General features: G+C 51.3%; 13 protein-coding genes across 14 annotated transcripts; 9 read left to right on the forward strand and 4 right to left on the reverse strand.

Moving 5' to 3' along the window:
* Positions 1-648: 648 nt before the first annotated feature.
* LMH87_009420 (uncharacterized protein) lies at positions 649-1236 on the forward strand (the record flags this gene model as incomplete). Of its 2 annotated transcripts, XM_056196410.1 has the most annotated exons (3): positions 649-683; positions 775-1042; positions 1102-1236. In XM_056196410.1, the coding sequence occupies 3 exons, from the start codon at positions 649-651 to the stop codon at positions 1234-1236; spliced, it is 438 nt and encodes a 145-aa protein (XP_056053559.1). The 2 variants fall into 2 exon arrangements, with proteins under 2 accessions (XP_056053559.1, XP_056053560.1); XM_056196409.1 differs by lacking the exon at positions 649-683 and having other exon boundaries at positions 719-1042.
* A 63-nt stretch (positions 1237-1299) lies between these two features.
* Positions 1300-2136, forward strand: LMH87_009421 (uncharacterized protein; the record flags this gene model as incomplete). The annotated part of the gene is made up of 5 exons (XM_056196411.1): positions 1300-1336; positions 1397-1422; positions 1505-1803; positions 1879-1951; positions 2029-2136. 5 exons carry the CDS (start codon positions 1300-1302, stop codon positions 2134-2136), a joined length of 543 nt encoding a protein of 180 aa, XP_056053561.1.
* Positions 2137-2232: 96 nt separating this feature from the next.
* Positions 2233-3287, reverse strand: LMH87_009422 (uncharacterized protein; the record flags this gene model as incomplete). The annotated part of the gene is made up of 4 exons (XM_056196412.1): positions 2233-2250; positions 2291-2669; positions 2737-3086; positions 3177-3287. 4 exons carry the CDS (start codon positions 3285-3287, stop codon positions 2233-2235), a joined length of 858 nt encoding a protein of 285 aa, XP_056053562.1.
* A 256-nt stretch (positions 3288-3543) lies between these two features.
* On the forward strand, positions 3544-4718 carry LMH87_009423 (uncharacterized protein; the record flags this gene model as incomplete). Its single annotated transcript, XM_056196415.1, has 7 exons — positions 3544-3576; positions 3629-3656; positions 3714-3736; positions 3821-4068; positions 4117-4191; positions 4550-4633; positions 4715-4718. 7 exons carry the CDS (start codon positions 3544-3546, stop codon positions 4716-4718), a joined length of 495 nt encoding a protein of 164 aa, XP_056053563.1.
* Positions 4719-6602: 1884 nt separating this feature from the next.
* LMH87_009424 (uncharacterized protein) lies at positions 6603-7347 on the forward strand (the record flags this gene model as incomplete). Its single annotated transcript, XM_056196416.1, has 5 exons — positions 6603-6656; positions 6738-7023; positions 7093-7103; positions 7157-7226; positions 7325-7347. The coding sequence occupies 5 exons, from the start codon at positions 6603-6605 to the stop codon at positions 7345-7347; spliced, it is 444 nt and encodes a 147-aa protein (XP_056053564.1).
* A 94-nt stretch (positions 7348-7441) lies between these two features.
* On the forward strand, positions 7442-7900 carry LMH87_009425 (uncharacterized protein; the record flags this gene model as incomplete). Its single annotated transcript, XM_056196417.1, has 4 exons — positions 7442-7501; positions 7550-7693; positions 7756-7809; positions 7859-7900. The coding sequence occupies 4 exons, from the start codon at positions 7442-7444 to the stop codon at positions 7898-7900; spliced, it is 300 nt and encodes a 99-aa protein (XP_056053565.1).
* Positions 7901-10007: 2107 nt separating this feature from the next.
* LMH87_009426 (uncharacterized protein) lies at positions 10008-11687 on the forward strand (the record flags this gene model as incomplete). The annotated part of the gene is made up of 5 exons (XM_056196418.1): positions 10008-10115; positions 10177-10320; positions 10386-10725; positions 10783-11593; positions 11645-11687. The coding sequence occupies 5 exons, from the start codon at positions 10008-10010 to the stop codon at positions 11685-11687; spliced, it is 1446 nt and encodes a 481-aa protein (XP_056053566.1).
* A 914-nt stretch (positions 11688-12601) lies between these two features.
* On the forward strand, positions 12602-13404 carry LMH87_009427 (uncharacterized protein; the record flags this gene model as incomplete). The annotated part of the gene is made up of 3 exons (XM_056196419.1): positions 12602-12764; positions 12828-13131; positions 13185-13404. The coding sequence occupies 3 exons, from the start codon at positions 12602-12604 to the stop codon at positions 13402-13404; spliced, it is 687 nt and encodes a 228-aa protein (XP_056053567.1).
* A 397-nt stretch (positions 13405-13801) lies between these two features.
* LMH87_009428 (uncharacterized protein) lies at positions 13802-15483 on the reverse strand (the record flags this gene model as incomplete). Its single annotated transcript, XM_056196420.1, has 7 exons — positions 13802-14238; positions 14292-14318; positions 14395-14606; positions 14672-14761; positions 14894-14904; positions 14961-15009; positions 15065-15483. 7 exons carry the CDS (start codon positions 15481-15483, stop codon positions 13802-13804), a joined length of 1245 nt encoding a protein of 414 aa, XP_056053568.1.
* Positions 15484-15743: 260 nt separating this feature from the next.
* Positions 15744-17326, forward strand: LMH87_009429 (uncharacterized protein; the record flags this gene model as incomplete). The annotated part of the gene is made up of 8 exons (XM_056196421.1): positions 15744-15748; positions 16073-16096; positions 16160-16210; positions 16288-16307; positions 16495-16503; positions 16559-16695; positions 16945-16986; positions 17195-17326. 8 exons carry the CDS (start codon positions 15744-15746, stop codon positions 17324-17326), a joined length of 420 nt encoding a protein of 139 aa, XP_056053569.1.
* A 14-nt stretch (positions 17327-17340) lies between these two features.
* Positions 17341-18981, reverse strand: LMH87_009430 (uncharacterized protein; the record flags this gene model as incomplete). Its single annotated transcript, XM_056196422.1, has 5 exons — positions 17341-17354; positions 17406-17519; positions 17665-18443; positions 18507-18720; positions 18768-18981. 5 exons carry the CDS (start codon positions 18979-18981, stop codon positions 17341-17343), a joined length of 1335 nt encoding a protein of 444 aa, XP_056053570.1.
* A 1305-nt stretch (positions 18982-20286) lies between these two features.
* On the reverse strand, positions 20287-20992 carry LMH87_009431 (uncharacterized protein; the record flags this gene model as incomplete). The annotated part of the gene is made up of 4 exons (XM_056196423.1): positions 20287-20469; positions 20536-20708; positions 20790-20897; positions 20980-20992. 4 exons carry the CDS (start codon positions 20990-20992, stop codon positions 20287-20289), a joined length of 477 nt encoding a protein of 158 aa, XP_056053571.1.
* A 454-nt stretch (positions 20993-21446) lies between these two features.
* Positions 21447-21701, forward strand: LMH87_009432 (uncharacterized protein; the record flags this gene model as incomplete). Its single annotated transcript, XM_056196424.1, has 2 exons — positions 21447-21574; positions 21626-21701. The coding sequence occupies 2 exons, from the start codon at positions 21447-21449 to the stop codon at positions 21699-21701; spliced, it is 204 nt and encodes a 67-aa protein (XP_056053572.1).
* Positions 21702-22903: the final 1202 nt, after the last annotated feature.

The following is a 22903-nucleotide window of genomic DNA, read 5'->3' on the forward strand; positions in this document are numbered from 1 at the left end:
ATTCTCTCTTTACCTCCCCCTGTCAGTCCATCAATCCATGATACAGGAACTGTGAGGCATAACAGCCACCCGTATACAACTTATCTTCACTGCGATGCTCTAATCCGAACCACGAATGAGCGAAGTGACTTCGGTGCCATAAAACCCATCGAGGCGATGCGAAGCCGAGAAAAAAAAAGGAAATGTTTTCTCCGGACGCCATCTTGCAAGACATCGGTAGTCGCGACAGCTAAGTCAAAGAGCGACAAGCACCACCCGCATTCTAATTGATGACAGGCCACCTAGTTGGGTGATTGTCGACTGCAACTCTCTCTATCTGACACCATCTATTTTTGTAGCAAGTCCTTAGTCGCCTCATCGTAGCTTGTGAAGTTTAGACATAACAATTCCGAGCGGCTATTAAAACATCGTGTAGCGCTAGCCGCACAGACCTGTCCTGTCCAGCCACTGTATCAAGCCGACCACAGCGGAGCTTGTCGCCAACGCTAGGTTCACGCTGACATCTCATCATCAGTCCACCCAACAACAGCTCACTCAACAACAATTGGCCAGCGTAGTCACGCTGAATTTGGCGGGTTCTACTGTCCATTATCTCATCAGGCGTTCGGTTTGGTTGGGCTGCAAGGCGGCAGCCGCCATGTCTCCAAAATGTTACAGATGAAAGGGACCGTTCGAGAGGCGATGTAAAGAGTCCCCTCCTCGGCCAGACCACGCGGATATGCATGTAGTTAGTTACGGCACTGGACCATTTCTACTGACTGAGCGCTCGGCCAGTGATCCACCTGCACTAGGATGGCTCGGCGTACCTGCCACCGACGATTACGTCTGGTACCCGAATTCGGTCTATCACAGCTTCAAGGAATACGAAAAGGAGAACGGACCCCCGGCTCTGGACCCCGAGAAGCCGCACGCCGTATGCCATGTTGTGGACTCCACGCCTTTTGACGTCTACTCCCTCCGGACCAGCGAGGTCAAGACCATCGTCCTCATTGCTCTTTTCAACCACGCCAAGCCAGAGTATAATCATCTAGACAGCTTCGGCGTATGTGCCGCCATTAAATTGGATGCTCCAGATTCAGGGATATGCTTACGCTGTGATAGGTCACTGCCATCTCTTTTTGGGACCGCGATGTCCGAGTCGTGCAGGGTCAACTTTCACACCCGGGACGTCGACATTCGCGTAACAGAGGTGCAGCGGTTCGACAATGGCTTTCGGGGCAGCGATGGCTCCGTTGACCCGCGTTTCTTGGCGTTGCTGGCGTACAACTCTGCTGATGTGCTCCTGCTACCTAAATACTGATGCTGCGGCCGCCGCGTGCCACTTATGATTACACATGTACACTTTGCAGGCATTTCTTTCCAAATATCATTGTCTCGTTATATATCGTACCTCAAGCTGCGTTGAAGCGCCGTGAAAACTATGTGCGTTTACGTTGACCATCCCCCATTTCAAATTGCCCTCTCGTTAGAAACCCTCGCGTGTTTTAACCGCAGCGCCGCCCAGATCGCTTCCCGCATCGTCATCAAACGGGTTTCCTGTGTGCTGCACGTGCGATTGCTGGCTCTGCCCCTTTGGCTGTCCGCGCATCTCCCAGCTGCCTATGCGCTCTTGCGCATCCCCTTCGCCTCCATACTGCACGTCTTGGTCACCATCCCGCTTCTCTGCGCCACGGCCACCGGCACCATTTCTATTTCTGCGATGTACTCGGTATCCACCGAACCCACAGAGCGCAAGGACAGCCAGTGCAATCAGTGCGCCCACGATCACCGCACCAATCACGCCCGCCACGGCCGGGTTCATCCGTGAGTGGCCGCTGCTGCTGCTGCTGCCGCTGCCGCTGCCGCTCGAGGCCACGTTCTGACACCATAGGTTCGCAGAGCCGGGCTTGCAAATCTTGCACCAGTCCGTAGCGTCTTTACCAATGGAACGCATCTTGTCCAGGAATGCGAGGTACGGGATCGTCCGGCCACCGTTTCCAGAGCCGAACAGCGAATACACCAGGAACGTATCGCTCACGTCCGCAGTAGCACGATACACAAAGCGCACATTCAAATCCTCCGGCTTGGGGAAAGCAGCCGCGTCTTTGGGGTCCTCGCCCACAAGCTCAAAGACGACGGCGGCGCCGGGCGCCGTGACGTTGCCCATCGCCGTGCCCAGCAAGTAGTCCCGGGACAGCAGTCCCGCGAGCGAGAAGAGTGCCATCATCGGCTGGAACGAGCCAAACATGAGCGTCATCGGCCGCGCCCGGCCTGTTGTCTGATTCGCGTTGAGGCTCATCTGGTCCACGACGAGCTTGGCCAGTGTGCGGCCCGCAATCGTCAGCGCGACGCTCGCCGTGTCGTTGGCCGTGCTGGAGCCCGGGTCCGACTTGGCGCGCTCCATGGTAAAGGCGTCGGCGGCGAGCCGGGCGAGCGTGGCGTTGGCGTCGGCGAGGTTGGTGAATACTGTCTCGTTGTGGGTGTACTCGTAGTTGACGAGGTTGTAAATGTCATAGGCGTTGAAAAAATTGGCGTCGTCGGCGGCGAGAGTACCCTGCAGCGGGCCGCTGCTGAAGAGCTTGGTGTAAAAGTCGGCGTTCTTCTGCGCGGCGTCTTTGAGGGTCGGGTTGGTGGTGAGGTTGGTCGTCGTGGCGTTTTGCCAGGTAGGGCAGCCGACATGGCCCTGGATACTGCGAGAGTTGTTAGCGAATCCATTGCAGCGTCTTCTGAAAAACTTGTGAGATAACTTGTACTTACCCAATAGAGTTTACATCTGTGCTCGGCAGCGTCTCGATCTGAGGGTACTGGTACCCGTCGAGGGGATAGCTCGTCGCATTCGCACCGGTGTGGTTCTCGGCCAGCGTCTCGCCGCCGGCCGCCGCAATGAAGGCCTTCTTATTCGGCGGATACAGCGCCTGCATAAAGGCGGCCGCGCCGCCGACAACCCAGGCGTCCGTCTGCGCGAGAATCCTCAGCTGCGCATTGTCAATCGCATTCTGCGACAGGCCCTGTACCACGGCGGCGTCGAACGATGACGCATTCTTGGTCGTAGTCGTCGACGGCGCGAGGTAGCGCCCGCGAAACGCCTGGCCCTGGCGGTACAGCTGCTGCGCGCCCGCGGGCGTTAGGACCGGGTTCTGGCTCAGTAGGAACGGCGTCGTCTCGCCGTGCTGGACAAAGGCAATGGCCGCCCAGACCTTGGAACTCGTGCTGGTGACTTGGTTCGAATCACTGTCCTCCTGCGCCCGGACAGTGCTGCCGCCGAGCGCGAGGAAGAGGAGGGGCAGGAGAGCAGACGGCGGGGTCATATTTTCTCTTTTTTTCGGTGATCGCCGCTATGAGTGTCTCAGTGAGATCGAGTGCTGGGGAAGGTCTCCAACAGCAGACTTGTCGTCTCAAGACTCCCCGGTGCCAAGATCAAACGAAAGATGGCAGGGACTTCTACGGCAAGAGGAGAAAGATTAAAAAAAATCGACCTCTGGCATTTTTGAGGCTAAGAAGCTGAACCAGGCCGTATAGGTCGGTAGTTGGCGGCCGGCCGCCCCGCCACGGCTTCGGCCTAGGATGAAAGCGTGCGGCGGGCTGTTACTAGTTACGGTGCGGCTGAATGTAAGGCGAAAATGCAGAGGACGGCCACTAAGATTCCCAGGTCCCATTCTCCATCAAGAACTTTTATGGTCATACTCTAAAGGGGCAAATCATCGTGACTAGTAAACGTTGACGAAGTCGTGTAGCGTGCACCCAGAATCTGCAATTGGTGGGTCAAGAGGCAAGCAATCGAGGGCACTCGATCGCTGCCGCCCGCGTCCTAACGAGTCCAACTCCCTCCTTACATAGGTAGGTAATCCACGGCCGCCGTCTTGACTGTTTCCCGCCAGCGCTTCACTTCATCCCTTTCCGCCAGTCAACCAGCCGAAATGAGCAACACGATGGACCGCCCCGCCGGGGTACCTTTTTTTTGCGACCGCTTCCCAGCTTCCAGGCGCTCTCCCCTCGCCTGAAGCTATCCAAGCATCGGAACAAGTCCTCAAAGGGTTCGATGGCCACCGCGTCATCCGTTACAATGAACACTACATCGCTAAATTCGGGGTCCATGTCTCCCTCGCCGAAGGCCAGAATATGATGTACATTAAACAGACCCAAGCGGTCCCGGTACCTAAGGTCTACGCGCTCTGCTGATGATGATTGTGCTTTGCTTGTCCACGTCAAGGTGTACGCGCTTGCGGGAAAACTGTGTGTTATGGGTCTCAAAGGGCTTGCATTGAGGAAATTCAGAGAAGCCGCCAGTCGACACTGGGCATCCGAGACTTTTCTCGCGGCAGTACAAGATGCGTATGAAACGATCCCGGCGCCTGACAGACAGTTGCGAACTGCGATCCTGGACACAATCCACGAACACCGAGAGCTGCTAGATATATCCACAGCTAGAGAGTCATTGAGCAAGGTGGATAGATTACCTTGGGACATCTTGATGCATTTTCAGGATTAATCAAAAGGGAGTGATGACTAGTAGAGTCGGGCAGAAAACCCTGGAAATAGCGGCAGAATACTTCTAACTACTATGATACAGCACAGCACCATCCTATCTCTTAAGCTCGACTCTCTGCCAGTCCGTGGAGCTCGATAGCACCATAAGCACATCAATCATTTCTCCGTTCGTAAAGCAAATGAGGGCCATCACGCGTTCACCAAAGCTACAGCAACTAAGACTACTAACAAGCAATCTATCATACAGTTAAAATGCAAGACGTTCACCGGCGATGGTTATGCCACTCCCTCTAGAATCCAAGCTGCGCAAACTTCGGCTCTACCAGCATTCCGCCCGCTTTTGCCAACTAAACTCCCTGCCGCCGCCTCGGTTTCATTGATAGTGGACAAAGTACTACACCTGGAGATTTGAATCTATGCGCACATGGATTCAAGCTAATAGCAATCGGCATGGTTTCTTTCGTTTGCTTCCGAAGTGGCTTCGCTTATTGCACCGCTTATTGCGCACCTCGCATATCAATGAACAGACGACGCCAGGCCAATTTAGGAAGTACTTAGCAAGGCTACCATCAGATTTGGGTTTCTACAGTAGTGATGGCGTCCCGATACCTGGCGCTGAACCCTCCTCGTGCCGTTCTCGCCTCGAGCAGCTCCCAATTCTTGATTCTCCTCGTCTTGCTCGCCAGCAGGTCCCAAAGAGCCCGTGCCGTGCTTCCCTGCATCATGTAGTAGTTTTACTTCTACCGCGCAGCATATTTCCCACTGTTGCCCGTCCGCCGGTTTCGACCGAACTGTCAAAGCTTGTTCCCCCGCGACACAAGTATCGGGGAGGATTTCAGAGGTATGTCTGGTCCACGTTCACAGCTCGGTCTAGATTTACGTCCTGAATCCATACTGACTAAGCTGCCCTGATGTTGCCTGCCGCTCGGAAACCAATGAGCGAAGTTGTACCTTCGCACGAACTTCGATGGCAGGCATTAATTCTTCGACGTGCGGTGAAAAGGTGACACTGACCTGTGGAGAGTTTCCGTGCCTAAGTCATTTCAACAGCGCCACAGAAGTACTGAAGTCGTCCAAACTTCCGACAAGTGCAGAGAAGCTGTCGCTCTTCTTGCTGTTTCGACTTTGCCGTTTGTGATCGTAGACAAAATCGGATCGGATTTAAGTCTGAGCAAAAGTGGCCATCATACTGAAGAGCGACCTTCGGCTCGTCCATTCTTTACTTTTTGCTCGTTGCCGCCTTTCGCCGAAATGAAAGCCTCACGCATGATGGAACTGGTGCGCGGCCTGGAGATCGGCCCCGGACTGCGCGGTTTCGGCGCGCGGAGCGCCATGCATCGTTTACTTAGTGGTAGGCCTAGCTCCTCGCGCGTGGTAGGCCTCGACCGCCACTTTGGCTCTGCTTTGAGATCAATTACCCAAAGTGCTGACTGAGTACGAAGGGGAGATCGACGCATAGAAATAGCGTATAAGTAGCGCTCTTGGGGCAGGCTCCCAATCCAATGAGGTAGCTGGCAGCCTCATGAAGTGGAGAGCCTGCATCGAGGCCTACCACTAACACCCGCATCCCATCCCGCAACAAATTGACGACTGCCACGCACCACATGCGGACATGGTGCTCGCCTAACCTCTTGGCGAACACACCTGCAGATGCGTTACATTTAAGCATGCGAACGCGGACCGTCAGATTCAGAGCACAATTGTGGAGATTGAAATACGCTCGTTGTCTACCAATCATTTGGCAGTTACTTCTCGAGGCCCATCTTCAGCTGGTAGGCCCTCGCTCGCTCGAACTTTCTCGACACCGCTCATAGCGCTCCTTCTTCGAAAACTTCAAGGTTTTGTTCCTGTTTTCTTTTCAGGGTAGCCCCAGTGCGACGTGTCTCATTCTGCTAGTCAGATGGCAGCGGGAAGCCCGCGGGTGTTGAAGTAGCTATTCTGAGACACGTTCGTTGGCAACCCTCATTATATTTAACAGTGCTCGCATATATGAGGAGATCTTCTGTTCAATGTTCCTTGTGATTCTCTGACGCTGTGTTCTGCGGCTTTAGCTTCTTACCTCTGGCAGTTTTGCGTGTCTAGGAATCGTTACTGCGACGTGGGGAGTTCAGAAACTGGTTCGACCGTTCGCTACCATGGACTTCGACAAGGAGCGTGTTATTCAAAACCATTCAGTACTTCTGAGCCAGGTTACTGAGAAACATACTTCTCACAAGCTGGGTAATTCACCACTGCTGACTGTGTCTGCCCTCCGTTTGGCACAACAACAGCGAAGTCCTATCAACCAATATGGCCTCCTGGCTAGGGTTATGCAAATGACCTCTCAGGAGATAACGCACGATTCAAAGAGAATCTCGGAGAGCAGACTTTTTTTCAACACGTCGGTCCCGTCGAGCACTTTCATTTGTGGTTCTCAGGGCTCTGGAAAGAGCTACACGCTCTCCTGTCTACTTGAGAATTGCTTGGCGCGATCAGAAGCAACTGTTCTTCCGCACCCCCTCACATCTTTACTCTTCCACTACGATGAGTTCATTTCCGATCATGGAGGTTCTCCATGTGAGGCAGCATTCTTGGCTTCTGTTCCAGGGGTCAAAGTACGGGTTCTATGTTCACCGACAAATATAGCAACAATCAAGGTTAGTATATTATGTCCAATAACGCAGGTAAAGGCATGCTAAATTGACTACAGAAAACCTACAGTCAGCTCAAAGTAGAAGTGCAACCACTTCAAATCAGGGAGAGCAACCTGAATACTAAGCGTATGCTGGATCTGATGGCTGTTAAGCAGGATGATACAGGCATCCCGCTCTATATTCACATTGTTCATCGAATACTTAGAGAGATGCGTATTCAACAGCAAAATACCGGGAGCTCGTTTAACTACGGGCTGTTCAAGTCAAGGGTGGCAGAAGCCGATCTCTCCCCTGCCCAATTAGCGCCACTTAGCCAACGGTTGTCGGTACTGGAGAGTTTCATGCCACGAAAGTCTAAAAGTCCAAAAGATGCGGATAAAGGCACTGCATGGTTGAATGAGGTAAGCAGTTCCCAAGCGCTTGAAAGCACCCCTATAACATTGAAAAAGCCCGGTCTCCTCACTATAATCGATCTTTCATGCCCTTGCATCTCGCCGGACACGGCCTGTTCGTTGTTCAATGCGTGTTTAAGCATGTTCTTGGAGCAGGATTATCATTGCGGGAGAGTCGTTGCCTTAGATGAGGCTCATAAGGTTTTTTGATTTCCCGATTCCGCCGCATGACACGATAGTGGCTAATTGTGACCCCCTTATAGTATATGTCTAATTCGCCGGAATCGACTACGTTGACCAATACAATACTCGCGACCGTACGTTTACAGCGACATCTCGGAGTTCGAATAATGATAGCGACTCAAGAGCCCACAATTTCACCATCGTTGCTCGATTTATGCTCGGTGACGATCCTCCACAGATTCACCTCGCCGGCGTGGATGCATGCTCTTAGAGCACATACCACTCTACGATTAGCATCCGACACCATCAGCACAGAATCTTCTAAGGCGCAAGACAAAGTCTTTCAGAGAATCGTGAGACTAAACACTGGTGAAGCATTGATTTTTGCACCGAATGCGGCCGTCGGCATAAAGAGCAAAGTAGAGCCTACACAGCTACTACTAGGCAGTGCATACTTCGAGGTCAAGATACGAACAAGACTTTCGAATGACGGGGGAGAAAGCTTGATGGCGAATTGAAATGGTATGAACCGTTCATTAGTTTACCTTAGAGGCAGAGAGACACAAAGTCACTATTGAGCGAAATTGCAGTTTGGCATGCTTCGATCGCGATCTAACAAGGCTACATCATTTGTCTTAAAGCGAATATATCTCTTCCCCCCAAAGAAAACCCTTGCATTTGATTGACATACTACGCTACACAACTCGCGCTACTTAGCGGCCAACACAACTTTTTCACTCGTGTCCGACTCGTGTCAATCAAGCCCCACCAGGCAATCAATTGATATGTATTTTATTTTACCGATTTCACACAAAGACATGGCGACTGGTGCGCAGTCTTTGTAATTAAAGCGCTAGAGGTAGTCGGCGAAGTCGTCGTGGTATGTCCTTGCAGGTAGGAGGTACCCTTGCTGTCATGGTTGCATTGTAAGCTCAGGAAGCTTCTTCAATTTAGGTTTCAGTCTGATTCCGGGACGTTCTGCGATCTCCTTCATGATTTCAGAGCATTGCGCGCTGAAGTTGATGTCGAGCGACAAATGGCCGACGCCTAACAGAGTTTGTAGCAGCGATCACTTTCACGATTTAGGAGCCCGGCTTTTGGCATTGACCAGTTTGGTCGATTGTCTTAGTTGCCCTAACTATGTTTGTCAGTAGATCAACGTTTTTGGTCGACATGAGCACACAATCCTCGTGAGATCCTGTTGTGAACCAGCCAAGCTGCTCAACACCACGAGCTTGGAGTAAGCACTATATTGGCGTACCGGAAAGAGGATCTTTTCAGACATAGGTCATGAGCTTGGCAATAGCCAGCGGACCAGCTATTGACAAGCAAAAACTGCAATGGGCTTTTCACTATATCATGAAGCCATATTCAAGGCAAGCATGACTAGCGACGCTGCGGTCGCTGCAGATAGGACTCCGAACACTTGGGGGATAGCCCTCAGTCTCGATAGTAGTTGATAATATACAATTGCGGAATGGGGGCCAATGGAATGTCAGACAAAGTGCAGATGATTAGAGGATGACACTACAAAGTGGAAGGAATGATGCGAACCGCCAAACATGTATCTAGGCATAGCTAGTGAGCCCTGATGGCTGGAAGCCACCGGGCACAATAAAATAACGAAGGGGTGAATACGTATGCAGTTAATCACAAAAGTGTTTTCGATGCAAATGTGACCCCTTTCATGGGCACTGATGCGCCAGAGCAGCGCGACGGGCGTCCATGGTGCCTTTGATCTCTGCGTCAAACATGTCGCAGCCTTGTGCGATGAGCTACTGCCGCCGGTAGACGACGGATCCGATCTCGGATTTGGCTTGTTTATTTTTGAAGTCATCGTTGTACATGACCAAGCTCGTCTGGGTCCGGACCCATTTCCGAAATTGTTCTGCTTGGCGTTCGTTTGTTTGGTGACGGTTTTTGTCTTCTGTCCAGATGGCGGTGGAGAAAGGCTTGAGAATCAGGCGCGGCCACTCCACCGCTGGTGCTAGAGAAACGTTACGGATGAGCCTGACGGTCTGTGAGGCGTATCGCCCACCTCGCAGAAAGCGGACTTTTTGGTTCTCAAGCTGCATGGGTGACGTGGCCGTGCATTGTGCAGTTGCTTGGGATTGGCTCACCGTTGGTGGCTGATGCGTTGGGCACCGCTTTTACACTTAACTTTCGTGGTTGAACACAAGGATCGGGCAGCATAGGCTTATATCTGATAACCGCATATTTAATGGTGTCGCACTCGCCTCCATACGCTCCCTCAAACTTGTCGTTGTTCATGCTTGCATCAACTATACACATTTTTATCGACGCATAACTCTATACTGTAAAAATCAAAACCATGGACGCTACTTCTGAAGCAACAAAGGATTTCTTCTCCGCCGATCAGTTTGAGCATTATATGCAAGAGTGGTCGAAGCAAAATGAGGACAGGGAGGCCGTGTACTGTGTCCGTGACACGGCCGGTTTTGTAACTCTAGAATTCCTAGCTAACACTGAACAATGTACAGAGATTACTTCAAAGCTTGAAGAATGCGATTAAGGAAATTGATCATCTCAGGATGAACCTCGAATCCGAGATTACATCTAGACGTCAATATCAAATGCAAAATTATGATCTTGAAGCTAGAAACAAGGATTATGATAGGCAGGCGGTAAATAATTACGTTCCATCTTATTATAAATACGCCAAGTATGCTGACAAATCATCTCTGCTAAGTCCAGCAATCCGTACGTCATTGTACTTGTCGATGGTGACGGAGCCAAGTTCGAGGATAGTCTCATACGAGATGCCGAGTCAGGTGGATCGAAAGCAGCAAATGCACTTAAAAAGCAAGTCGACAGGCATTTGAGGGGAACGTCACTCGAACATGGTGTGGATGTCTTTGCCCGTGTTTACGCAAACTTTCATGGCCTCGGCAAGGTCCTGCGCCAGTCAGGACTGATCCGCTACATCGACGATTTACAAAAATTTGCTAGGGGGTTTACAAATACTAGGCCTGGTTTTGACGTTGTCGACGTCGACTATGGTAAAGAAAATGCTGACTCTAAGATAAGACGTGAGCACTGCGAGAGGGCACACTTTTGCCAACTGATACTAACTCTGGAAGCGCCAGATCTATTGAAATGGCATTACATGGACAGTCGTTGCAAAAAGATTTTCCTGGTCGTTTGCCATGATGCTGGCTACGTTCACGATCTGCGCCCACTTCTCGACGAGAACAGCGATCGCATTGTTCTCGTCGAAACAACGCCAGCGGAGCCGGCGTTCGAAAGTTTGGGTCTTTCTGTAACGCAATTTGAAGACGTCTTTCGCGATGCACCACTGGAGCCTGGGGCAGGTCTTCATACACCGTCGTCACCCGTGCAAAAAGCACCAAATCAACTTGCCGGGGCAACACCTTCTCAAAGATCGGCCGTGGCCGGCGCCCAGCCCGAGCGTCATGGCAGCGTCGAACAGCGATCCGGTAGCTACGCGAAGGTCTGTGGCGACAACAGACACCAAAACATTGTACTTAGCAAAGGCAACAAACGAAGGCCCCTGGTGATTAATTTGAACGAAGACGGCAATCGCATTGATGCATCAATTCAGAATGCGTTCAACGCCGAGACGAGGGCAACATACCGTCAGAAATTGGCAAAGGCCAAGAAAGGTGCATTTTGCAATAGGCACTACCTGCAAAACGGATGCGAGTGGGGGCCCAATTGCATCATGGAACATGCCATGGAGCTCACTCTCGAGGAATTGGATTTTCACCGCTTCAAGGCGCGCACTGGGCCGTGCCCGTATGGGCCGACCTGCACTGACATGCATTGCTCGCGTGGCCATCATTGCCCACTGGATCCATCTTGCGAGCGGCGCGATTGTCAATTTCGTCGCTCCGGATTTGGCGACTTGCATCTTAGCCGGGAAAAAATGAAAGCAGTGTATGTGATGATGCTACCCAATTGTCGAATATACGCTGAACTTGACCACAGAAAACGCATGGTTGAGGGTGCGTCCTTCCCAGAGCAAATTTGAATCACAACCAGTTTGGCAGAAGCGTTCCTTTTTCTTGTGTACTATAGGCGCCGTACAAAGATTGCAGCTGGTGCGGATTATTTTAACTTGGCTGCCTATTTTCTCTGCTTTATTCATGTATTCTCTGCATCAAACTGCTGCATAGATTTCTTGACTGTTTCGTGCGTATCGGGGGCGCGGAAATGCACGGTGGATGCCATACTGCATCTTCGCGTCTGACAACCCGGCCGCAGATGGCATCTTGATGATCAGCATGTTGTTTTTGTTTTCGTATTCGGAATGTCTTCAATACTAGGTGGTTGAAAAATCAAGTTTACTTTGGACGAGGATTGCACAGAAAAGATTCAACAATTAAGTCTTTCATGCCGTGGTCTCTTATGGGCCTAAACATATCGCCCAGCAGGAGAGATCAATTCCCTTCACCGCGACGTATTGATTCACGAGCATTGACAGAGTATATGGAGACACGGGCTCAGATCTCTGATACTCCCTGCCCCCCTCAAACCGTTCGAGCCAGTGACACATCGACAAGACTCGAGATGGACGTCACTGCACCGAAAAAAATGTCTTTCACGTCAGCGAATCGGCGCCCGTTTCGACCGGAAGGGAAGCCTAACGGTACCTGATGGCATGATGGAAATGGTGCGCAGCCCAGGGATCGGCCGCGGACTGTCCCGGTTTCGGCGCGCGGAGGCATATGCATATTTAGTGGTAGGCCTCGCCAATTGTCTCGTCACCCATGGTAGGCCTCGGCCGCCACATTGGCTCGGCTTCCAGTCCACTTCCCCAATTTGCGAGGCTGATTACGAAGAGGAGATGACGCGTATAAGTAGCGCTCTCCATAGCATCATCCAGCAAACTCGGCAGATTGACTTTTCAAGGCATTTTGTTGCCAGCACGCGTAATATCTCGGCATGATTACCAACGGGGCACTGGGTGACGGGACAATCGATCCGCTTGTTCTCCGCCTCGAGCCCCAGGAGTACAGCATCAGCGCTTCAGATATGAACCCCATGCCCCAGGCGGGCTTACACGCGCACTCGTTGCAGCAGGATCTTGAGCATCAGGACGACCAGGGTAAAACCGGTCCTACGCTTAACACGATTGGGGACACAGGCTCTGTTCAGCTGCATTCTTGAGGTGCCGAAGCTGCAACATCCTATCACCATTCTGATAGCGGTTCTTATGTCCAGGGGTATGACTTGCAACCGGTGGATGTGTGGGCTCAGCAAGGGACCTGCAGCGACCTGATTAGCGGCTCCCTGCCCAACTACACGGATGCCTTTCTCGCCGCGCTGGAACACGACGGTGCCAAGGGCTGGAAGTTCCCAGAGTATTACATGCCTTGGGATGGGCAGCTGCATAGAGCTCCCAATGGGCTGTATTACTGTCCTGAGTATGCGTGCGCGAATAGGCCTGGAGATGAGTTTAGCAGGGATCTCCGGTAGGTGCGAGGATTTGACGGCGCTACCCCACGCTAACGTGATGGCTGTATAGACGACATGCCAAAGGTCACTTCAGGCCAATCGCTTGCCCTGTGTGTTGCTACCGGTCGATCGAGCAGAAGGAGATGAAGCGCCATTTTCACGAAGTGCACGCTCAAAACCTGCCGCAACACGTGTGCCCCCATCCGGGCTGTGGTCTGAACTACAAGCGTCTCTCCTCGGTGAGGCGACACGTTCATGAGCGACACCCGGGCCTGGGCTACAATGTCTAGAGATTTTACTGTTCCGGTCTTACACTGAGGTTCTTCACCAGAGTAGTTTTAGCTATATATGAATTAACATATTGTTTGAATTCTGCAAACACTTCTTCTATTGCTTTTGCGTGCAGAACCACCGTCACGTCTCCACTCTACTTCTCAAAGCTAGCGTGCGCTGGAACAGCTAAAATCGACGTTGGCTAACGTTAGTGAGCGTTTCCAGGCCATCACGCTGGGCAACCAACGTTGGTGCATTAGTTGGACAGGCTGGTCTGCATTTCTTCTCGACATTGTAAGGGAGGGGAGGAATCTGATTATGTGCCCAAAACATGCCATCATTTGTGCCTTCTTTGCTAAGTTTACTGGCTATAGGTTTATAAAATGACTTCGTAGCGCCCTTTAACTACGCTCACTAAACGAGCGCTCCGCCCTCTTCGTCATCCGAATCGTCGTCATCCGAGCTTTCTGGAATTTGTTTCTCTGGCCCTGTCATGCCTGAAGAAGTCACAACATCGCCAGTAAAGGATAGGTCCGTCTCGAGCAAGCCCTGAATGGCACTCGACGAATATCCAGAGTCAAAATCAGAGAGCCGCGCTGACTCATGCGGAAGAGCTCCCACATTGCTTGCATTGTACCACCCGCGTAGGGTAACTTGAGACGGGGCCACGCTGGGAACACCAGCGGTGGAATCTGGGTGCCCGTCACGGGGATGCCTCCTTCCCCAAAGTTGGTCCAGCGCCGCACCCCGCACAGCTTGTATTATCTTGTTCATCAGGTCCCGCTGCCTGATCGAGGATGCATCTTTGGGATCGAAGTTCTCGATCTGGGGGGGACCCCAGTTGAGGTAGACTTTGCCATGAGATTCCGGAATCACCATTCGTGCGGGGTGATGGGTAAAATACAGCTTGCAGCAGAAGCAAGCCGGCTTGCTGGAGTAGACATAACGATCGTCGTTGAGAAACTGTAAGCCCTGACGAAAGAAGTGCTCCAAGACGGAAATCTCACTGTGTACAATGGCTGGTTTGCATGACCGATAGTTGTCCATGTAATTGTTTAGTAGCCTGCTGTCTTGTTGCATCGCCTCGAGCTTCAGCTTCAGCTCGTCCAACTCGGCCTGTTTGTCCACGGGAAGCATCCGGCGCAGAATGCCGTTTACGGTCGTCTGGCTATCGGCATCAGGCCGTTTTGGAGTAAAAAGCTTCTTGACGATTTTGACTCTGGGATTTTCGAGCACCTCGACCATCAGCGGTGCACGGAGAAGCAGGGCGGTTGGTTTGCCCACACGAGCCGCCAGGCGTCCGATGGAGTGCCTAGCGCTGGCGAAGCAGCCACATTTTTCCGGCGGTAGACCTTCGCTGGATCGCCGCTGCACCTGTAGCTTATCTTTTTCGAGTAATTTCTTCATCATCGCCGATCTAGATTCGCGGTACATGTCCATACAGACATTCAAGTGGCTAACAGGATTGCCTGTGTGTCGTTTTAGCAGTGTATTAAGCCAGGCAACCATTGAGTCATCTACAGGGAGCCGTTAGGGTTCAATTTATGCGTAGTTTGAACGTGAGTACACTCACTGTCCTCGGCCTTGCGTTTGGATAGGTCTTGTACACAAAACATAATGGCCTTCTCCAGGTCAATGATGTACGCCTTAATACGTTCTTCAGCATGTTCCACGCACATGCGTAGGAAATCAGAATGCAAATTGTCTTTGAGTTTGCTCGGCGCAGTTGCGTATTCGAGAAGGGCTTTGAGTGAGTCGCGAAGCATGCGCGCACACTTCTGCGCCTGCGGAGATCCCAACCAGTAAACATTGTGCTGGCCGTCACGGGAGATAGCAAAGGCAGTGAATGACTTCCCTCCTTTTTTGTAGTCGCATATGACGGCGAGATTCCGCATAAACTGTCGCCGCTGCTCCTGGTGCTCCGATACGGACGCGGGGTAAGGCGTGTGGCCCTCTTGCGTCTGTCCCAGACAGAATAGAAGAAGGTACGGCTCGTAGAATCTGGACAGGAGCCGGAAGTAGCGATTAAGCCTGGGCCTGCCCACGCGGCTCGAGTCGATGGGGAGGGATAGTTGGAAGGCAGTCTGTGCGGGCATTGCTAATGTGTATCATTCAATTACGTTCAAAGGAGCAAGCATCGTGGAGGGGAGAATTTTCCAACTGATAAATAAGTACTATGCCTTTTAAACAGGCTTCCAATCCGTGAGCTAGCTTGCTGCCTCTGAGTGGGGAGCGTGCATCGAGGCCTACCACTAACACTACGCATTCCATCTCGCGGGCACGAATCGCAGACTGCCACATACCACCTGCGTAGATGGTGCGCCCCTAACCTCTTTGCCAACACACTTGCAGCTGCATGAAGTACGCTCGTAGTCCACCAATAGCTCGCCCTGGCATGCCTACCCATAATGGGAGCCATTTTGTCTAGCGATCATAGACAGCACGTCTAATGCCTGCACTAAGGCCTGAATACAGACGTAAAAGAATACAATACACTACACTATACACTACAATACACTATACACTACAATACACTATACACTACAATACACTACACACTACAATACACTATACACTACAATACACTGTACAATACAATACACTATGCAATACAATACACTATACAATACATTACAATAAATAAGCGATCAATCAATCAATCAATCAATCAATCAATCAGACAAGGCCCAAGGGCCTTACTGTTGCCTTGTAAGCTGTAGTTGGACTCCTGATCAATGCTCATGTCGAGGTTAATGCCTAGTTTTTTGCCAGTTGGCGTAACAGTATAGGAGAATGTTCCAGTCCAATGTCATTCATTTTCAAGTAAATAATCCTGCTAGTCGCAAGTCACATAATCACACAAATAGTATAATCGTTAATCACGCAGTTTATACTGAAAGCTCCAAGTCCGATACAAAGTGTGATCCGCCCGCGCAACGCCAGCCTGCCGCCTGCTTCACCCACGGATACCCCATGGGACAACGCCCTCCAGTCGCCAATTTCCTCCGCATCTCGACCTCCTTCTTCCGCCTCTTCTCCTCCTCAATGAGTTCCTTCACCATCCTTTCACGTAACGCATTATCGCCTGCGTTTTTCTCGGCGCGTAGCTTTGCCTGGTACGCCCCCTCGCGCCCCTGTTCGGCTTGCGTATCCTTCTGTAACTGCTCCCAGACCTCGTCGCTCACACCAGCGTCGCGCATCGCGGCTCCACGGCAGCTTGGAGAGCCGTCCGCGGAGGTCGGAGGACCCTCAATTGCGAGCTTGTCTGGCTGTTCCTAGCAGTCTTTGGCTTCATCCTGCTGCGAAGCGTCGGTTGCAGAGGCGTCGGTTGCAGAGGCGTCGGTTGGAGAGGCGTCGGTTGCAGAGGCGTCGTTTGTGGAGACTTGCGGTGGCGGGGTTTCAGTAGCGGCTGGAGTGGGCTTCTGGTGCGTCCAGAAATTTTGTCGCTTCTGGTGCTGCCGTAGTTATCAGGTAGCCACCAGGTAAAGAAAGCTGCATGCCTAGGGCTTGCTGGGTTGATGGATCCCAGTTCATACCGCGACTTGCACAACAAACAGGCCCTCGGAAAATTCCAAACTGGCCACTCTTCTTTTCAAAAAGTGAGAAGAACCCCCCCCCCCCCCCCATGAAAAACGACCCAAAAGTGATCTTGGAGAATTAGAAGGATGTCTTGACACTTCGGGTAGTCTGCAGTATTCGTATTGTTGGCTTCCAGCCCCCGCTCCGTGTTGGATATCATACTCCGTCAAAACAAGCAAGAAGCGACTCAGAACATCTAGGCCGTTTGCTAATTCTTTCGACTTGGAGCTGTTGGAGCGGATACCTATCGAACTGAGTCATATTGCCCTCAAGGATGCTGTTGACAATTGGGGATGCCGCGGAGCCAAATCTTCGCACCATGTCACCCTCAGCAGAGTCGAGAAGCCCAATGAAACTTGAGAACTCTTCATCCGTCAAGTCTCGAAGCCTGCTCAGTAATTAGTATGCGTACAGGTACTTCATAGAGTGTTTTGCATACGCGTGATCCGATACTGCAGGGATCGAATCATGGGGTCCAAAGTCGGAGCAAGGTAATAGTCCCAGTATTCCTGTGCCAAATCTCGAAGCCATCGTCTCAAGCCTCCGCCCGAGCCTGCGAATTTTCTTTAATCTTTCATATACCCTCCTATACTCAGGTGATGATGGACTGAGATCTGGATAAACCCGCTCCAGCAGCGACCTGGTTGCCGCAGATTCTTGCATAAACAAAGGATTGCCGCGCTGTCCTGACTTCGTACTGCCACTGGCACTGCATATGCTCAGATTGATCCAAGGGTCGCCACCGGCTGCTTGCGGTTGATCCCTCCACAATTGAAGCACATGGAGTCTCCTTATTGCCAAAAGCCCTTTGACGCATTTCTCTGCACGATCAATGACTTGCAGTCTGTTCTGCACGGAAAGTTCCATTCCGAGACACAGAGGCTTAATGTTCAAACCGCTTTTCAGTACTTGCATGAGTTCCTGCAGATTAACCACGGAGGAACTGCTGCAGATACCAGCCCATAATCTTAGGCATATATCTCGATGATGGGCAGGGAATTTGTTCAGAATCTGCAGTGTGGCAATCGCTTGGGGGGTAGACCAAGTGCTCGGTAGTTTGTATTCTGCACATCGATTTTCGTCTTCAGAAACAAATGATGCAAACCACTCCAGGTCAGGAGCGAGTGTAAGAGCAAGCCCTGGTGAGTATAGCTCTGTTTCACATATGACGGCAGTCGAGCTGCTATCGATAGGCTCGTCTTCCAATGCAGGTGTGATTGGTAGCGGCATATCAGTCTGTGAAGTGCTCATGAGAACCTCCATCACAGAACTGCTTCTTTCATCATCCAGAGTTTCACTTCGGGAAGACCCAAACGGACTGCCATCTCCTAAACGACTGCCATCGCCGTGATTTGAAGCCGCATAACCATGATCCATCAAGAACTGGCTGGGTGAGCCAACGCGAGGTTCGAAGGGAACCGAGCTTGTCTGACAGCTGGAAGGATGCGAGTTTTCGGCCGCATTTAACAGATGGTATCTATCATATGACAGTAGAGTAAGCTTATGAGCGGCCTAGAGCTAAAAATATTTTTAAACTTACTGAATAGTATCAAGTACGGCTTCCACGGTTTTGCAAGATTCAGATTCAATCCAGATTGCCCCAATAATAGCGTTGATGGCATAGCTCTTGACGGTTTTGGAAGGCGGTCCAGATCGTTCGCAAAGCCTAATACAAGTCGAGACTCCAGTCGCATCCGCCGCAGCAGCGCACCAGACCTTTGATCTAAACTTGCTTTGCATAGTATTCATATCCTCTGTGTCAAATTAGCTTTACTTTGTCTGTGGACTGCGCTATACTGACCTCGTGACGAGACGTTCCCATAGCTACCATTGACTGCTACTAGGCTCATGACAGCTTGGCCAAGAAATGCCAACTGTCTATTACCATCGTGATTTGCCGAGTCGGCACCGGCGGCTGTAAGGGCTAGCCGAACCAGCTCTCGGTTTGCAAACTGATGTCCGAGAAAGTCAAACATCTGCTCCACACAGTGAATGTTAAAGAGTTCATCCATCATTGCACTTTGGTTACTACTCAGGGAGGATGACGATTATGAGGTTGGGCCGTGATGTGAGGAGTAAGATGCTACCGTTTCTAGTCCAATCTAACTAGTCTGAACTCACTCATATCTACCATCGCTAGCCTACGGAGCTATACCTTCTTAGGTAATTGCGTGCTGCGAGGTATGATAATTCTACAATTGGCAGCCACGTCGATCCTTTCGCTGGCGTGGCTTTTGGGGTAGGAAGAAAAGCAAGAAAAGAGTACAGAGTAAAGAATTATCGGTAAGAGCAGTTAGCAAATCAACAATCACGTCAGCATTTTCCCTCAGCTCTCATGTAGCAAACCCTCCTCCCCCCACCGATGACAGCTCTGCCACAGAGGTTTTGGCTACTGACCTCTTTGTAAATAGCAAGTGTCGCGCTCGTGCTTAAGCCGATCGCGGAGATGCTTCACATATCACCGGAATGGCAAAGCTCCTGTGCTTTTCGCCGTTTCTGATTCAACAAAGGAAGCGATGCCGAGCATGTCCATGGCGATATGAATCCCCGCACGGCACGGTTGGACCATGAACAATAACTAGCCGCTAGCTTATACCCGCACCGATCATGCCCAACGGCCCCGCCACCCAGGCCGCAAAGGGGACGGCCCGCGCAGCGCCGATCCGAGTCAAGGGAAAGATAAGGCGCGTACCAAGCTTAAACTACTTACCTGTCAGGAGAAGAGCTTCCAAGGATAGTCAGTCGTTCTCCATACTTGCCACGTCGAAACAATCGTTCGCCGCTCTTTGGCGGCCACCTGCATTCCCTCCAAGTTGCGAGTAAAATAAACGCGCCCCTCACATGGCCAAAATACTTAAGCGACTCTCTATATAGTTGACTACTGACTTAATAGTTAGCTAAAACTTTTTGTTGATTTTCGGCATTTTTCTTGGTGCGTTGTAAATAAATACAAAAGGAGGGTCAGCTGTGGTGACCAAACGTGGCGATGAGTAGTTTCAACTACAGGGCCAGACTTCCGAAAACAAGCATTGGTCTCTTTTGATCCCCATAATATAGCATCGTTCAGACAGTCAGAATACTCTCCACAATTTCCCGCCCCTTTCTTTCCTCCTCTTCAATCCACCGCAGCACCTTTTGTCGAAGTGCCTCCCTTGCCTGTTCTTCACTAAACACCTCTGTCACTAACAGAGGCTCTTTCGGCGTTCGCGAAGTATCAGCACTACCAAAGTCGGCAGTCCCAGCGAAGTAGCCCGGCCGATATAGGGCTGGCTTGACAATGTACCGTAGCTGTGGAACGCCCAGCCTTGCAGCTAGGTTGCTTATCTCGTAATCCAATGCATGATTTTCGCCATGTCGCTCTGCGAGGTGTCTGCTGGCTGTGTCATCACCACGTAAACGGATGGCCCCGTGACCGACGACGTAAAGGAGGCCGCGGAGACATCTTGCGTAGGATGCCCTGCGACATGAGCAAAGGCTTTCATGGCAGCAAATTGCTTTGCTTCCTACGATGCAAACCAAATCGCTCATGATTAGTTTTTTAAGGTATCTTGTGGGAGGCTTTTTCGAACCTTTGAATTGACAAACAGTCCGATAGCTCCTTCGCCAGGCTCTGGGAACTTTTCGCCGGACCATGGCAGCGAACAAATGCACCTCCAGCGTGGCCTATACTTGCCCGCAACTGGCACGTTCAATGATTCCATGGTAAACTGCGGCATATCGAGATGCCTTTTCTGTACAAACTCTGCAGTCGCGTAAGAAATGAGCCAAGAACTATGAGCAGCCGTTTCGCGCCCGCTCCGGTGCGAGCAATGCACCAACGCACCTTGTAGTTTACTGACATAGTTGTCGGACAGGACTTCCGGCTCTTCGACGAACGTAACGAACTGCGATAGTGCAAGAAGCTGCGTGGGAGAGATATGAGCCGTTGAGCCTGTTTTGATTTGTGTCAATTCTGCTTCCTGCAGCCACGCCACGCAAAGCTTCCCACGGTACGGGAAATTGTCGCGAAGCACCTAAAGTATCCATAGTGATAATCTCTGCAGATGTAGGGTGCGTCTAGCGTCGTGTCGTATACAAATCGTCGAGGCGTTGTCAATAAGTTAGAGCCTTTACTTCTAGCAGAGGCTGTGGTGTAAGTTGTGAGGAGCAACTTGATGTCAGAGACAAAGAGAGGTGGCACGACACCATGAGGGGCCAGTATTGATTCTTATATCTAGTGCATTATTGGTGGACGGCCTTGGTGGACGGCCACGACAGCTGAGGACAGGTGCTGAAGACCAGTGTAGATCCTGACAGGGACAGTGAGAGGCCGCTAAAAAGGTCGACAGGGTGAGGAGAGGCAGAGTATCTGTGTATGCAGGCCGCTGTGGTCCAGTTTGGAGTGTGCGGGGTAGATACCTGCCTCTGCTTTGAACCAACCCCCCAACCCACAGCTTCACCACACCATTCGTTCGAAAATTCCACGAACTAGATATCAACAATGTTCAGAGAACACGGAGATCGAGGCGGCATTCGTGGAGATCGCGGTGATGGACGGGGCGACAGGGCCGGGTTTCGAGGCGGCCGCGGCCAAGCGGGTGCTATGCTGCAGGCAATCGAAGTCTACACGTTCGATAATTCCCACCGCATGCAACGCATCATATACTGATTACATCTTAGCAACCCCAATCCTCATAACGCGAAAGTCGGCCAAGCAGAAGAGGCGCTGCATCCAAGCACCAAGATAATACCCTAACTCGGCAGCCTGAGCGTCGGTGATTCCTCCCTCTCCGTCCAGGGTATGGCACAAAAGGTGCCAAGGTTGAGCTCACAGCAGACTATGTCGAGTTGCTGCCGCCATCGGATGTGGCATTCTATCGCTACAGCATCCAGATTACGCCAGAGCCAAGGCGCAGAAAGCATTTCCGGCTTGTGGAACTTCTCCTACAGTCCGAACAGCTCGCGAAAAAAGAACGAGCTCGCTACGGATTTCCGATCAACCCTGCTCTCCAAGAAAAAGCCCCCAAACGATGCGTTTATCGTCAAAGTCCAGTATAGAGCCGATCTTGAAGATGAGCCGCCAGCGGGGGCCACGTGCCGTGACATACGGGTATCGTACTCAAGCAGTTTACGCACGAGAGACTTGATGGACTGATTGGTGTTTACAAGCATAGGCGGTCGATTTGAAGACGGGGGCGAGTCGGAGCAAACGCTCAACATCGTTCTCAGCCACTATGCCAAGCGACTGCAAATTTGATCACGATCGGGTCCTCCGAGACTTTCTCGCTCAGCCAGCAAACAGAGCGATTGAATCTAGGGCTTCGGCTTGCGAATTCTTCGAGTTTTTTTCTCGAGCCTACGCATTGCTACCGGTCGTGTTTTGGTCAATCTCAACGTCAGCCACGCAGCTTTCTACGACGATGGTCTTTGGTTGGGTTAATGCACGCTATGGTGTTCGCAGCACGACCGCCTTGGAGAAGTTTTTAAACCTGCTACAAATTTCAACGACCCATTTGCCGGAGAAAGCGCGCCAAAGCTGGAGATATAGTTCCTCGATTAAAGACTATCTTCGCTGCCTAGAAAAGATAATGGGCATTGAATGGCGCACTCGCCGCCCGTTACGCATTACGGAGCCGGCGCCAAGGATGTCGAGTTCTGGCTTCAGCAGAACGCCTCTTCCAAGCCCAACACATTGAATAAAAAGCGAACAAATAAAAGAGATAAGGGCAAAGGCAAGCCTCAACCAGAAGCTTCTTGATCAGGCCAGTACATCAGTGTTTTCGACCTTTTCAGGACTAGTATTTGGGCTATCACAATATGTCTCACCCTTTATGACAATCTCCCAACTTAGCAGTCGAACTGGTACCGATATCGTAGCTTAGTCAAGGATTGAAGGAGGTTCGTGAGCATGCGTGGTAGAGAGGATATCGAGTTCAGGCATCCACCTCGGTGATACTG

Source organism: Akanthomyces muscarius, chromosome 5 (assembly GCF_028009165.1).
Source record: "Akanthomyces muscarius strain Ve6 chromosome 5, whole genome shotgun sequence".
NCBI lineage: Eukaryota > Fungi > Ascomycota > Sordariomycetes > Hypocreales > Cordycipitaceae > Akanthomyces > Akanthomyces muscarius.